Genomic DNA, 14,929 nt, shown 5'->3' on the forward strand with positions numbered 1-14,929 from the left:
CCAATGGTTTTTCAAACGATGTCCTAGAGCATCTGTCCCCACAGAGGGCCAAAGACCTGAAGGAGGTGAAGGGGGTAGAGTAATAGGGAAGCTCAGCAGGCAGGTCTAGGTCTTTCCTTTCCCTGTGTCAATACCAAACTTCCCTTTTACCTCTCATGTACTGGGGTTCCAAGAGTTCTTTCCAATAGAAAGACCTTGAAAAATCTTGGGGAGTCTTAGAGGCAAGACTAGCAGAGCAACTGAGCCACCAGCCACAAGCTTCCCAATCTTGCTTCTACTGCCTTCCTCCAACTATGTCAAAGAAGCAGAGCAAAGAAAAAACCATACGGGTGGTTAAACTAAATGAAACCATGCTTAAATTTAAGCCCTTCTGTCTGTGGAGCTGACAAGGCAAGTCACCTCAATGCTTTTGACTTCAGATGCTTTCCCTGCAAAACGTTCTCTTCATGGGATAATGTAGTATTATTTAACATAATGTAAGAAAGTACTTGAGACACACTAAAAATTCAAACACTGGCCAGCCAGCCAGCCTAGCACTCCCTCTTCCCCAAAACAAAAATCTATTTGGCCCCGGGGATTTAGCTCAGTGGTTCTGCTGCCAGCCTTGCAAGTGCAAGGTCCCAGGTTTGATCGCCTGGTATGAAAAAACCCCGAAAACCCAACAAAAATCTATTGGCTATGCCAATGTCCAATTCCAACTGGCAGCGGCAGCAGGGGGTGGTGGTGGTGGAATGGGAGGGTGTTCAAGGAACCTCATGTTTCCTACCCCAGCTATACACACTATTCTCCGACTCCACTGCTGGGTCTGGCCCAGGAGCTACCCTCCTCTATTGCCCCAAAGATCATGCCTGACCTGTCAGCCTGGAGGGATCCAGTGAGAAAACCAGATGGCCTTAGGGAACAGGCCCACATCAGGACAGCAGTGGAGGACAAAGGTGATAAGAATCTCAGGAATGCTGGGCATGGTGGTACTTCATAGTGAGACTCTGTCTCAAAAAAACAAAAAACTCAAGATTTCTCTAAATGTTCCTGCTACATGCAAACAGCTTCAAGCTTGGGTGCAAGGACCTCTACTGGCAAGAAAGCCATACTGTCTATCTAGCACTACAAAGACATCCCCTTCTGAGAGCCATGCCCAGAGACTCTGCTGCCTTCTCTTCAACCCAGAGTTTACTGAGCTCCTACTACCCACTGGGCCTTGTTCTGGATGTTGGGAACACAGCCACAAGAACTCAGACCCAGTACCAGGTCCCATGACTCCCAAATTCCACTCTATACAACTGGGGCTGGCAAAAAGACATAAATGTTCAACTTAAGTCTTTATTGACTTCACTTAGGGGCCACCAGGTGGAAGAGGGGACACCTTTAAGCATAACAAGGATCCCACAGCATCCCCTTCTAAAAATAGAATATATCCAATTTTACAACTTACACGGCAGTAGGAGAGGAGGAGGAAGGGGCACAATATGTACAGAGGCTTAAGCAGATGTTAAAGGGAGAGGGCCTTCGGCAACAAGGTAAGGTTGCAGAAGAGGAAAATGGGGTAGTCAGCCACTGATCTGGACCCCATCAGCCTCAGCCAGAGGGTAGATCTCAATGGCTTCTACCAAAGGCAGTGCTTCCACTGCAGTCTCCATCACAGCCAGGCCAACAGCTGCTTCTGCCTCTGCCAGCTGCTGCTGCACAGCTGCCTGATGCTGCTGCTGGTGGGTTTTGCGATGCTTCCAGAGGTTAGAGAAGGAGCGGTAGCTCTTGCCACAGTCAGGGCAGGAGTAGGGCCGTTCACCAGTGTGGATCCGGCGATGCTCTGCCAGACGCATGGAGATAGCAAAGGCCTTGCCACACACTTCACAGGCAAAGGGCCGCTCACCTGTGTGCAGGCGCCGGTGATCTTTCAGGTGAGTACTTTGACGGAAGGCCTTACCACAGTCTGGACATGGGTATGGTCGCTCGCCTGTGTGGATGCGTCTGTGTACCTGCAATGACGTCTCTGTGCTGAACAGCTTCTTGCACTCACTGCACTCTAGGCCCCGGCGTCGAGCAGGAGCTGCAGGGGCTGTGGTGGCAGTGCCTCCAACGGCTGATGGGGAGGCAGTGACTGGTGTGCGAGTGGCCCTCGGGGCCCTAGGAGCTGGGGGCTCCTTAGCCAGGACCTCTCCAGGGCCAGCAGCTGCATGAGCTGCTTCGTGTGCCTGCAACCGTGCAGCTGAGCCCACTTTCTTGCCACAGGTCCCACACTCAAAGCGCTGTGGGGCTTGGGCAGCAGCTGCTGCACAGCGGTGCTCTCGAAGCCGTAGTGAAGAGGGGAAGGCAGCTCCACAGGATGGGCAGCGGTGGGGCTGGCGCCCAGCATGAGCCACAAGCTGGTGAACTTCCAGTAGCCGGCGCAGCAAGAAGGAGCGGGGGCACTCACGACACTTATAGGGATACTCACCTGTGTGGTGGTAGCGGTGCATGAGCAGGCGGTACGGGCGATGAAAACGCACCCCACATTCCTGGCAGCGGTAGGGGAAGTGCTGGGCATGCACCAGGCGGTGCTGCCTCAGTGTGGAGCTTTGTGTGAAAGCCTTGCCACAGTCCCCACATCGGTAGGGCCGTTCCCCTGTGTGTGTGAGTCGGTGACGAGCCAGGTTGGCAGGTGAATTGAAAGGCTTGGAGCAGTCAGGGCAGGGGAAGGGGCGCTCTCCTGTGTGGGTACGTAGATGGTTACGCACATGAGACTTCTTCTTGAACATCTTGCCACAAATGGTGCATTTATGGCGCCGCTCCAAGCGGTGCACAAAACGCTGGTGCCGGGTCAGCTGCAATGCTTTGCCAAATTCACGGCTGCACAAGAGGCAATGGTAGGTGCCAGAGGCAGCAGACTCTGCTGAGCTCTCCTCAGACACCGGGGGTTCTGGGGGCTCTGGTTCTCCAGTCTCTGCTGGGGCTGGCTCAGGAAAACTGATGACAGGCTCCTCTGGTGGGACAGGTGTTGTGGGCAGAGGGACACCCCCTGCTCCATGGGTACGCCGGTGATAAAGGAACTTGGTGAGGTTTACAAAGGTCTTTCCACATGGACAGGAATGCAGAGGATTTGGGGTGTGGGCGCGCCGGTGGGCCAGGAGGAGGGCCTCTGTACCAAAGGCCAAGCCACAGTCTACACACAGGAAGTGGGACTCGCTACTGTGGTCTCCAAGGTGCTGGTCCAGACTAGACGGGCTTGGAAAGACACGACTGCACAAAGGGCACTTAAAGACACCCTCCCGGTGACTCCGTAGGTGCTGCTGTAGCTGGTGGGGTGACAGAAAGAGCTGGTCACAGGCTGAGCAGGTCAGCTCCTGGGTGGCTGTCCCACCTGGCTCTCCACTGTTGTTCCTCCGCGCCCTGCGCCCACGGCGTTCTCTTCCGATGGCTTCACCATTTCGAAGTTCATAACTGTGGTCAGAGGCTGGCAGAGGGTCAGACTGAGACACAGGTATCTCTACAGGTGAGGGATTCAGAGTCCCTTGCTGTAAGGCAGGCTCCTCTGACTCTGGGGCAGGAGCAGGGAAGTGGGTAGCCTGATGCTCCAGGAAGTCAGCTGGCAGCTGGAAGAGCTGGGAACACTCCGAGCACTTATAGAGAAGCAGCTCCACCTCAGTCACTACTTCAGTGGTGGTGGCAGCTGCAGATGGGACAGCTGCCCCTTCCCCACCCTCTTCTGCCTTTCGGTAAGAGTGCTCCACAGCCACACGGGCCTGGCCAACAGGGGGACCTAGGACAACTGGAGACCCCAAGACCACTGGGGCAGGAGCCTTGGTAGGTGTGGTTCGGAGGTGGGTCTGCCGGTGGCTCAGCCAGAGCTCCTGACTGGCAAAGAGAGCCTTGCAATCCACACACTCATAATGGATGGTGCTGGAGCTCAAGAGGGGTGCTTTGGGTGGTGGCTCAGCTGGCACTGCCTCCTGGGGTGCCATCATTTTTAGGTGCAGCTCCTGGTGCTCCAGGAGCTGGCTGGGTGACATCAGCAGCTGCCCACACTCTAGGCACTGGTACTGACTCTCCTGTACTAAGGTCTGATAGAGGCCTGTGCCTGAAGCTGCCTCTGTGGCAACAGTAACACCAGGGTCAGCCACACCCACCAGCTCAAAGTGCTGCTGGGGCACATGGGAGTTCTGGTGCACAAGCACCTCCTCCAGGGATCCATACAGCTGGTTGCACTCAGAGCAGACATAACGGTGCTCAATGTACAAGACCGTCTCTTCTGACTCTTCAGTCATGGCAGCATCAAGGCCTACAAAAGGGCAGAGCAGGGACAAATCAGTTCTACAAGGGGCAGTTCTTTCCCCTACCTTCCAACATCTTACATATACTTCTTCCTTCACTGTGTTCCACTCCAACTCCCCACCCTAACAATCCCTTGTCCCTTGAACAAAAACATCAAACATGAAATCTTCCCCACACTCCCTCTACCCCAATCTCACCTCTCAATAACTCAAATCAAACATCACCCACCTAAGGGCTAGGGATTTAGCTCCGTGGTTCTGCCACCTGCCACACATGCGCAAGGTCCCAAGTTCGATCCCCAGTACCAAAAAAAAAAAAAAAAATCACCCACCTGATCCTGTCCACTTCCCTCATCTCTCATACCTCACAGTAGGTCCCCAAAGTTCTACCCCATACAGAGGACTGCCTTCTCCACTCAGAACTCAGACCTTCTTCCACTAACTCCTTACTAACTTCTCCCTATTCCCTCACCAAGGTGCCCAAGAGAGTTCACACATAGGCCTCTGCCAGTTGTTTCTCCCAGTCACACACTTCCCATAGCTTCTGGGTTTTTCTTCCAGGTTCTACTTATTTTTACACCCAGATCACTTGAACTTCCCCAACGCAATGCCACTTCATTTTTTTGGTTTTGTTTTCATTTTTGAGACAGGGTCTCACTATGTAGTCCAGGCTGGTCTCAAACTCACTGCAATCCAAAACAAAAACAAAAACACCTCTTTGCAATCTTTGCTTCTGCCTCTCAAGTGCTGCAATTACAGGCATGTGCCAACACACCTGGCTGCCAATTCACTTTTGACAAGACCCCTCTTCCTTTACACACAACCCCTGCAAACCAAACTCTCCCTCTGGTGCCCAGATTCTCCATATCAAACCAAGCCTTCCCCTAATCAAGTTTTCTCATATCAGCCTAACCCATCTCCACATTCAAATTTTTCCCATATTAACCACTTCCTAATGATACTCACATCCTCCTCTTGAAATTACCTAACCTTTTCAACAAATTAAGGCTCTTTCCAATAGCCAAGCCCCTTAGCCAGAATATCTAAATGCATCTTCACAAGAGCCTAATCCTTTCTTCATACCTAGACCTTTCCATAATCCTATGACATGTTTCCCGGGTACCCAGACACTCTTCATGTTAATCACTTCTCTGTACTAAGAGCAAATCTACAATTCTAATGTCTTCTGGGAACCTTCACATCTATTTAAATCCCTCGTCTCCTTTTCTTTCTTTCTTTTTTTTTTTTTTTTGAGACAGGGTCTCATTATGTAGTTTAAGGCTGGCCCCGAACTCGCTATGTAGCTCAGGCTGGCCTTGAACTCAAGTGATTCTCCTGCTTTTGCCTTGCCCTGAGATTATAGGCATGTGCCACCATGCCCAGATACTAAATCCCTCTTCTTCATACACAGCCATTCTATCTGGGAATGCCCAAATCTCTTATCAACGCAGACCCCTGTTTATGTAAAAGCCCATGGCAACCCTAACTCATTCCAGGGATTCCCACAGCCCCACTCCATCATCAGAAAGAGCCACTCCTTTACGAAAAGGTCCCCATACAGTAATTTAGTCTAGGAATATCCAGTCCACTCTTTACAATGACTTGAAACTCCCTTTTTACTACCCAGAATCCCTTCAGGGATACCCAGATCCCCCAAATTCATCTCATACAGACCCCTATCACCATTCTAACCCAGCAGACAGGTCTCTCTTTCCTTTACCCAAACTCCTCTCACCAGCCTGCTACTACGGGTGACCCAGACCCCTGACTCCTCTCATCCCAGAAATACCCAAACCATACCTCTCTAGCATAGATCTCTTTGGGATACCCAAATCCCATATTCACCTTGGCCTAGTTACCTGTACTTTAAAACAACAAAACAAAGCAACGACAACAACAAAACTACCTCCCTCCAGGTCATTTGCCTGACACAGAGACATTCTTTTCCCATGAACATAATCCTTTCTAGAGAGACGCTGCTCAACACTTCCAAAGGTTATCCAACCCTACTCCATTACCATTACTTTTGTTTAATGCCTCTTCACATTAATTTAACCCCGTTCTTCACACCTGGACCTCTCCCTTTAACTCTAATCTCCCTCTGAAGGATATCTGTTTCCTAATACCTTTTCACACCAAGACCCCTTTCACCGCCTTAATTCTTTCCAGGCATAATTAATTCCCCCTCCACGTTAACTTAATTACCTCTTTTCTTGCTCCCCGAACACCCACCCCACCGCACCCCCGACACCCAGAAGCCCTCTAGCCTCCTCGCTTCAGTCTTGGACTAGTCCTACTCAAGTCCTCTGCCCTTGTATCCCACGGCGCCTAGAAGCCTCCTCCTGAACAGCTATAAGGCCTTCTCGTCCCACCCAGGATCCCCCTACTCCCCGCCATTTCGCAGCCGGAGACCCGCCCCTCCGAGTCCTGCACTCGATCCTAGCCCACTTCCCACCCTCAGCCCTGCCCGGCCCCCCTCCGCGCGCCCCGCAGCCGTTGGTGCCGCTCCGCCCTTGCCGCCCGGCGCGCGTCCTCTTGGGCCCTCACTGCGCAAGCCAAGAGATTAGGGCAGGCCCCGGTGGCAGGGAAGGGGCCGAGCTGGTCCTCCGCGGGCCAGCTGGCACTTACTCGCCTCAGCCGTCTCGAACACTCCAGGCCCGGGCCGCGGCTATACTCGCACAGACACCTTAGCGCTGTGACCTCTCTAGCCCCCGCCTTCTCCTCTCGTCTGCTCCACCACCTAGCTCTCGCCCCCGGCCGCCCTCAACGACGCCCCTCCCACCTTCTCGGCCGCTGCACAGACGGCAAAAGGTGCCCAATCATAGCCCGTCTGGCACCTGCCGTTCGGCCAATCGACGCTCACATCTCTGAGGTTTGGGCCAATAGTGCAGAGGGCCGGGATCTCCCTCGGCCCCCAACCAATCCTCTATCGACGTTCCTTCACTGGCCAACCCTCAGGTTGATAGTGTCCGCCCCTCCAGCCCTGGAGGATGCTCCTCCTCCACCCTTTCTTCGACTCCGCCTCTGACGGCTCTAGAGAGGAGCACACGACGGAGGACAGCGCGATGACGTCAGGAAGCGGAACGAGGCTGTGGGCGCCATCTTGGGGGCCTCAGGCTGGAGTTGGCATCGGGGTTGGGTGGAAAGTGTTGGCAGTTGAGGCTTACGTTACCTCGACAGTAGGAGCAGGGGACTTGAACCTCTGGAACCCCCTGAGGACCTAAGGGAGAAAGTGAAACACCACCCAAAGTGAAGGAAGCGGGGGGGGGGGGACGGGGACTGGTATCAATCACAGGAAGGGAGTAAACGTGAAAACCGAGATACCAGACTGATTTTATTAGAGGCGAAAAGAAGGCAAGAAGGAAGAGGAATGAAATACGGATCGGGGCTCAGGGAAGGGTTGGACACAGTGTGTTAGCAAATTGAGGACTCAGGGAACGAGGAAAACCTAAAGGATAGGGGAGGAAATGGGAAATGAGAAAGGAAAGGCAGTCAGGAGGTTTCGTTCAAGAAACCTGAGGAGAGGATCTGGAAACAATCCGAGTGAGAGGCTGAAGGAAGTGATCCCGTAGCAGGAGACAGTTTTGCTTCCTGTCACCTGTCAGAGTGACTGACCTTGCATAGCTCAGGGAGGATGGGGCCATGTGTGTCCAAGGGGCTTCGGGGCCAGCACTGTTAGAAAATTTTCAGAGAGGGCTAGGGTTGTGGCTGGGTAGAAGAGCTGAGCACTTGCCTAGCCCACGCAAGGCCCTAAGGCCCCGGTTTAGATACCAAAACCATCACCACTACATTTTTCAGAGAGCTACTCCCAGAACCCAAAGACAGAGGAGTTGAAAAAAATGTACTTGGTGAAATCTCTCCTCCTTATTCTCTCATTTCTCAGATGAGGAAATTTCAGAATTATTAATCCATCTGAAGGCAAAGAGGTACTTAAAAAGCCAGTCACTTTTGCTTTGTCCTTCGTTACTTTCTAACTGGATGTCCTAACTTTCACTAAACTCCCTAACACTAGATCCATGTGATTATACAAGACTGCCTGGCCTGGAGTCCTGGCCCTTTCACTTCCTAGCTGTGACCTTGAGCAAGCCAATTCCCCTTTGCCTCCGTTTCCTCATCTATGAAATGGGGTAATATAACAGCCACTGTCTCAAAGGGTGGTTACGAGGCATGGAGCAATGGCTATGTATTTTCATTAATGTCTCAAGGAGCCTAATATTAATAGCTGACATTTTCTGAGTATGTTATGATATGCTAGAAATTATGCTCAGTGCTTTGTACGCATTATTTAGTTTAATCCTCTCAACAACCCTCTGAGGAAAAAATTATTATCCTGCGTTTACAAAGAAACTGAGGCCCAGAGAAGTTAAGTAACTTGTCCAAGTGCCTATAATTAGGAAGAGACAGAGCCAGGATTCCAAGCCAGGGTTGATCCCACCCAGGGTCTGCACTCTTGGCCCCTAGGCTCCTTTGCCTGGCAGGCAGGATGGTCTCTAGTTCCTTGCTGAATGGATGCACGGCAAGCACAGCAAGAAGTTGGTGGAAATTAATGGGCTCTTAAAGCTAGGGCCTGCGTGCACTCAAGCAGTCTGGGTTTGCCCTTAAGGCAATGACACTGAGTGTGGGAGGCAAAGAAGTGGAAACTGAGCTTAGCCTTGAACTGGTTCTATGCACTTGGGCAGCTTTTTGCTCCTGTTGAGGCCTCCTTTTCCCTACTTGAAAAATCAGAGGGACAAGTTTAGCTTCTCAGGCCCCTTTCCACTAGATTAGAACCTTCTGCTTGGACTTCCCAATTTATTTGAGTTGGTGAGATCTTTTCTCTTCAGATAATACAGGAGTAAGTAAAGTGAGACCTGGCCAGACATGTTGGGGTTTGTAACAGTGGACTAGGACTTCTGGGATAGGTTGCAGTTAGAGAGGATAGGTGTTCTGTGTTAGCGTCCCTGCATAAGCAAAGGCCTAGAGTTGGATGGACATAAGTCTGGGCCTGAGGCCTGGCTAGAGCTGTAGGAGGTGCTAGGAGGATGTAGGTGTTCCCCAAGTCGGTGAGGAGGTAGTGTGTGCAAAGTTAGTGGTCCTTTAAGGTCAGATGTATGTATCACATGTATGATGGGGATGGACCACATGCCAGCTGCAGAGGGCTCCCTGTGCCAGGGCCTGTGTGTGGTCTTAGATTTGCCATGTGCCAGGTGTGTGTGCAAGGCATGTGGTCACGTGTGCTGGGGGCTGCACGTGAGTGTGTCAGTGTCTCCTCCCCATCACGAGCATGGGGGTGGTGATGAGTCACGGGCTCAGCCTTCAGCACCAACTGTCATGTTCCTTTCCCCCAAACTTCACCCCCCCATCCAGCCATGCACCACCCACCCCCATTACAAGATCTGTGTTGAGATTTTCTCTTCCATCCCCCTGCCCCGCTCCTCTCTTCAGGCAGCAGAATGTTTTCTGGGAGGGAGGGACTTTCCAGCTTTGGCCTTTCCTTCAGGTCCCTACCCTTCCATTGACCCCCTTTCCCACAGCGTCTCTGCTCTGGTTACTCTGGTTACTGGCGAATGAAGCCCTCTTCTTCTCACACATCCCTGTGTGTCCCAAGGATTTCTCTATGCAGTATGGAGAATTCCCATATTTGCCACCCTTCCCCTGTACGGGTGCTATTTCTGTTTCTGGGTGCTTTTCCCTCATCTCCATGGGCCAGCCACTCCTGCCTCAATGGGTCTCCTGTTTCTGTGAGTCACATCTTGTCTCTGTGGGCCCCGGATGTCCATGGGTCTCCCCTTGCCCCATTTGTTTCTGTGACCTCCTCCAGATCTCTTGGCCCTTTCTCCCTGCTTCTCTGGTCTGCCTTCCTGTTGCTCTTCTCCGGACAGCTCCCCATGCCCAAGGAGCGCTTTGTGTTAGTGTGGGCCTCTCTTGTGTCTGGCCTGTCCCCATCTCAGGAGCCTCTCTGTCCACAAGCTGGCCCCTGTCTCTCTTTGCTTGTCTCCGTGGGCCTTTCTTATCCCTGGGCTTTTCCCTGTCCTTGTCCTTGTGGAGTTTGTGGGGCTTGGCCCACCTCCCTGGGTCTTGATGTCTGTCTTTCTATTTCCCTGCATTTTTCTTCATCTCTGTAACCCTCTCTCCCCATCTCCACGGCTGTGTCCCCAGGTCTCCTCACTGCCTCTCATCTCCGTGGGCTCCTGTGCCCAGGGCTGCCTGGGCAGGGCGGTGGCATGGTGTGGTGGAGGGGGTGGCCCGGGGGTGGGCCCTCCGTCCAATGCAGCTCCTTCCTCTCATCAGCATTCTCCTCGCGCCCCCCCCCCAGCCCCTACCAACCGACCAATACGGGCTACCCCTCCCCCGACTCCCCTCCCTCCTTGCTCTCTGCTCTCTGCCTGCCTCGCTCCCTTCCTCCTGCCCGCCCTCCTCCCTGTCTCCCCCCCCCCGCCCCCCAGCGCGCTCCAGGACCCAGCGCGGGCGGCGGGCGGCGGGCGGCGGGTGGGCAGGCGGCGGCCTCTGTAGGGAGAAGGAGCGGTGGTGGCAGCGGTGGCGGCGGCCGGCAGCGGGCAGGCAGGCCCATCTGGGGACACGGAGCCTGCAGGGCTGCTGCTCACAGGGGACAGGAGTCGGTGGCTTGGCCCTCCCTCCGAGGCCCTCTGAGGGCCGCCCCCGGACACCCCACCCTCCTCCGTCTTCCTCTTCCACCTGCTCCTCTCCATCTCCCTCCGCCCTCCTCTTCCTCCTCTCCCTCTCTCCACCTCGTCTGCCCCCTTCTCGGCCTCTCTGGGGCTGCCAGTGCCCCATCCTCCCCATCCGATCCACTGTCTGGCCTCTCCCTGTCCCCAGCATGCTTTTCCCTTTGGGGCTGAGGGCTTGAGGACTCCAGTCCCTAGCCTCATCCAGGGTAGGGCTAAGGCTCTGGGGGGAGGGGGGGAACGGGGTGACCCCCTCCCCCCCAAGAAGCCCTCCCCTCCCCCACTTCTCCCGATGGCCACCTTCCTCTTCTCCACCCAGCGCTCGCCCCCAGTGGCCCCCCCAGGCCGGCCTGGCTAGGGGAGGGGGCGGGGGCCCTTTCCCGGGCCGGCTTCCCCCTCCCCCGGCTTTGCCTGTGCCCCCTCCCTTCCGTTTTCACCTTCTTCTCCTCCTTTCCTCCCTCCTTCCCCTCCATTTGCTCCTTCCCCCTCTCCTCTCTCCCCTTCTCTCCTCCATTTTCTCCTTTCCCCTTCCTCCCCTCCCGGCCGGCCCTCTCCTTTTCCACCTGTCCTTCCTCCGGGCTCCTGGGGAGCCACCGTTTTGGATTAGTTGGGGGCCACTGCCGGCGGCGGGGGAGGGGGCCCGTGAACTGCCCTCTCCCCCTGCCCCAGCCACACCATCACCCAGAGCCAGAGGATCTCCCGGTTGTCGGTTGTTGTCGTTCCTCGGGCCTCGAGGGAGCCCAGCCCTCTGTCCCACCAGGATCCGTGAGTGTCTGCAGGGTGGGGATCGGGCTGGGTCCTGGGTCCTGGGTCCTGGGTCCTGGAAGGCTGGGCTCACTGGCCGCCTGGCAGGGTCCCCATGTTCCCTGCTCCCCAGACGGTAGGAACCTCCCCGACTAGGGGCCTGCTTCGTGCCCTCCTTCTCCCCAACCTCCACGCACCGCGCCGCGACCTTTTCCCACCCCTTCTCCGAGTACACAGTTCACACCTGCCCCACTCTCTTGGGCTCCTGGGATGTCCCTACCCCTGCTTTTTCTGAGCTCTGGGTCACGGTCCCACACCAGCTGCTGCTCGTTCTCACTCCGTTCCAGTGTCTCAGTCAGTCTCCCTCTCTCTGCCACATCCTCTGTGCCTGCCACAGGCTCTGTCCCCATCCCATCCTGCCTCTGTCTCCTCGAAATGTCTTCTTTCTGCTCTTGAGTGTCCATTTCGTGTGTCTCTTGGACCTCTCTCTGACCCTGCCCAACTTCTCTCTTCTTTGCTGTTAGCCTAACTCTGCCTGTGTGTCAAACTCTCACTCTTCTCTGCTGGAGGTACCCATGCCCAGTCTAGCCACCTTTCTGCTTCTGTTTTTCCGTTCAGGGCTTCTTCTCTTTCCAGCTCAGGCTCAGAGGCTCAGAGGTTGCCTTTTGACTCACTTTTCAGCATCCCTCGCCCAGACACACTCTGAGTTCCCAGCCCCTTCCTCACACTCTAGCTGCCCCTCCACTCCCTGATGCCTGGTGGTCTTGCTCTGCCGCCTTCCACCCTCTTTCCCTACTTCTGCGTTACCCTTGTTACCCGTTACCCGTGTGGCCTTTCTGCTTCATCCCTCCCCACACCTGGGGGCTTTCGGGCTCTGGGATCTTCTGGGCCCCGGCAAGCACCCTTGAGTACCTGCCAGGCGGTTACACCTCTGTGTGGGCTGCCTGTACCCCACCCCCGGCACTTTCATGCTTTCTCTCGGCCTCAGTTTCCCTCCTGGCTCTCCTTGTTCCTCTGCTTTAGTCTGTGAGCCCATCTTTCTCACTGTGTGCTTCTGCTTCATACTTTTTCGTTCATGCTTCTGCCCCTCTGGCCCCTTCCTCTTCTTTAGGCTGCTGTGCATTTTTTTCATGCATTTTTTTCAGCATTCATTTTCATGCCCTGTCCATCTTTCTCAGGTGAGTCCTCTTTTCAGAGTTTTGCTATTTCTCTCCTTATAGCTCTTGTACTTACTGTTATTTGTCATTTTGGGGGGCCCTCCCTCTCCCCCTATTTGCCTCCTCATCTTTGCTGTATCTTTCTGTTGTTGACTACCTTGGCCCCTTCCCCTCTTTGATTGACCGTGTTTGTTGGGTCTGTGGTCTCAGGCCTGCTTAGAGCCCATACCCACCTCTCTCACATCCTCTGCTCTCTGCCTCCGTATGTCTCACTTCTAGGGTGCTTGTCTGTCCCATGTAGCCCTGTTACCACTTTTGGGTTATCTGACTTTTAATCCATACCTTCCTGACCTCTGTGTCCATTTGCTGCACCCAGACCTGCACTGTTTCTGTCCTGTGTCCACCTATGCTTACCACCTGTGGGTCCCTGGGCTTCTGTCTCTTCTCTCTGGGTCTTTCTGTGTCTAGTCTCTGCTGCCCATTTGCCCCAGATATCCAAGGATGACCCACCTCCCTCCAGCCCTCTCCTAGGCCTTTTTTCCACCCTTCTCCCTGTGAGCTCTCTCTTTAGCTCTCCCAGTGTTGCTTGCTCCTCCACCCTTGACAAGCTCCCACCTTAGGTCTAAATTACAGTCTGCAGTCACCAGCCTGTCCAGCATGCCCTCCTGCCCCCTAGCCTCTCCTTTTCAGAGACCAAGAGAGTAGTGACTTGCTCAAGGTCACACAGTGAGGCAGGGGCACAGTTGGGACTTATGGGGTCTACTGTTGCCCTTGCCTGGGCTTTCCCAGCCCTGTCAGATGATCTGAGGAGTTGACCTGCGCCTTTGCCTATTCCTAGCAGTTCTCATTCTGGCATCTTAGAAGCCTAAGTCCTCTTTCTGTGGGGACTGGGTGGGGTGCAGGGAGACATGAGGCTCACCTCACAGCATTCTGGGTTTTACAACAACTCTCTTCATGGAAACCCAAGAATTGTTTCCCTTGGGGCACAGCCCTCTGCCAAAGAGAACTGCACGCACATCTGGTCAAACTCACCCTGCCCAGTGGTTACCCTGAGAAGGCCAGGCGCAGTCCTGGAGCAGTCCCTCCACTCTAGCAGTCCTTCACGCCCTGGAGTGGAGAGTTGTGAAAAGGTGCACTGTCTCTTTTTTCTCTTCAGCCCCCTAGGGCAGGGTGGGGCAGTGGTTTGGCATGCACTTCTGGCAGTGAGCTCACTTGCAGCCTTACTCACTTTCTTTTGACTCTCCTTTGTTGCATTTTGAGTTAGTGTCTCTCTGTGGTCTGTGTCTTCATGTTTTTGTGCCTCCCCTGTGCCTTGGTGTCCCCTTGGTCAGCCTGCTTTGCTGTCTTCCTCTCTCTGCTTCTGCCCTTTCTCTGTCTCCACATCTCCCCATCTTCCTGTCTCTTGCCTTTCTCTCTCCTAGTCCCGTTCTTAGCTCCGTGCAACTCTTCTGCTTTTCTCCATTTTTATCTACATTTTCCTGTTCCTTATATATCTGCCTGTTTTTCCTTACTTCTTTTTCTAAGTCTCTACTTTCCCCTCTTTAAGTCTCTGTGTTCTTTTACCTCACTTTTCTTCATTTTACCTTTTTTTCTTTTTTTTTTTTTTTTAAGGAGCCATTACTATGGGTCTATGCATCTGTGTGTTCTCTCTTTTTTCTTTCTCCATCTCTTCCTAAGTTTTTTTGTTGTTTTTTTTTTTGTACCCGGGATCGAACTCTGGACCCTGCGCTTGTGAGGCAGGCGGCGGAACCACTGAGCTAAATCCCCGGCCCTCTTCCTAAGTTTTTAAACTCATGGATAACCCCCTCCCAGACCCCAGATGTCCAGGCCTCTCTCCTCATGGGATTATGGGAACTAGGGACGTCAGAGAGGTGGCAAGTGAGGCTTGGGATGGAGTTGCCTAGCAACCACTGCATCCTCTCCAGCCGGTTTCTGTTGCTTAGTAACAGCTGCCTGCCCAGATACAGGGGTGGGACTGGGTGGGGAGAGGAGTGTGTGGGGTGTGTGATACTTCCTGGTTTCCTATTGGGGTGAGGCTGGTTCCTGGAACCACTCCTACCTGAAATCTCTAGTTACCTCACTCCTGCTTAGATCACTGTGCACATCTAGCAGTGCC

The 14,929-nt window shown here is 53.9% G+C and overlaps 2 protein-coding genes across 8 annotated transcripts in view; one reads left to right on the forward strand and one right to left on the reverse strand.

The window, feature by feature from the left end:
- Positions 1–1,300: 1,300 nt before the first annotated feature.
- On the reverse strand, positions 1,301–7,054 carry Znf574 (zinc finger protein 574). Of its 4 annotated transcripts, none has more exons than XM_021250926.2 (2): positions 6,880–7,054; positions 1,301–4,255 (listed from the first exon to the last, which is right to left on the reverse strand). In XM_021250926.2, the coding sequence occupies exon 2, from the start codon at positions 4,239–4,241 to the stop codon at positions 1,548–1,550; it is 2,694 nt and encodes an 897-aa protein (XP_021106585.1). In that variant the 5' UTR covers positions 4,242–4,255; positions 6,880–7,054; the 3' UTR covers positions 1,301–1,547. The 4 variants fall into 4 exon arrangements, with proteins under 4 accessions (XP_021106585.1, XP_004873106.1, XP_021106587.1 ...); XM_004873049.4 differs by having other exon boundaries at positions 6,876–7,054; XM_021250928.2 differs by lacking the exon at positions 6,880–7,054 and adding an exon at positions 4,477–6,692.
- Positions 7,055–11,095: 4,041 nt separating this feature from the next.
- The window catches only part of Grik5 (glutamate ionotropic receptor kainate type subunit 5), a 57,823-nt gene continuing 53,989 nt past the window's right edge, over positions 11,096–14,929 (forward strand). For 3 of the 4 annotated variants that reach the window (XM_087200688.1, XM_004873050.3, XM_087200689.1), the window contains exon 1: positions 11,096–11,677. The gene's annotated coding sequence lies outside the window, so the exon portion shown is untranslated. The remainder of the gene's footprint in view (positions 11,678–14,929) is intronic. The other variant, XM_087200690.1, reaches the window with a different exon arrangement.

The sequence above is a fragment of the Heterocephalus glaber genome, unplaced genomic scaffold (genome assembly GCF_053883595.1).
Source record: "Heterocephalus glaber isolate CG9 unplaced genomic scaffold, H.glaber_assembly_v1.0 deba00001744, whole genome shotgun sequence".
Lineage (NCBI taxonomy): Eukaryota > Metazoa > Chordata > Mammalia > Rodentia > Bathyergidae > Heterocephalus > Heterocephalus glaber.

Bases quoted from the DNA above. Each gene is read 5' to 3' on its own strand.
- Znf574 (XM_021250926.2), bottom strand. From the start codon at position 4,241: ATGACTGAAGAGTCAGAAGAGACGGTCTTGTACATTGAGCACCGTTAT.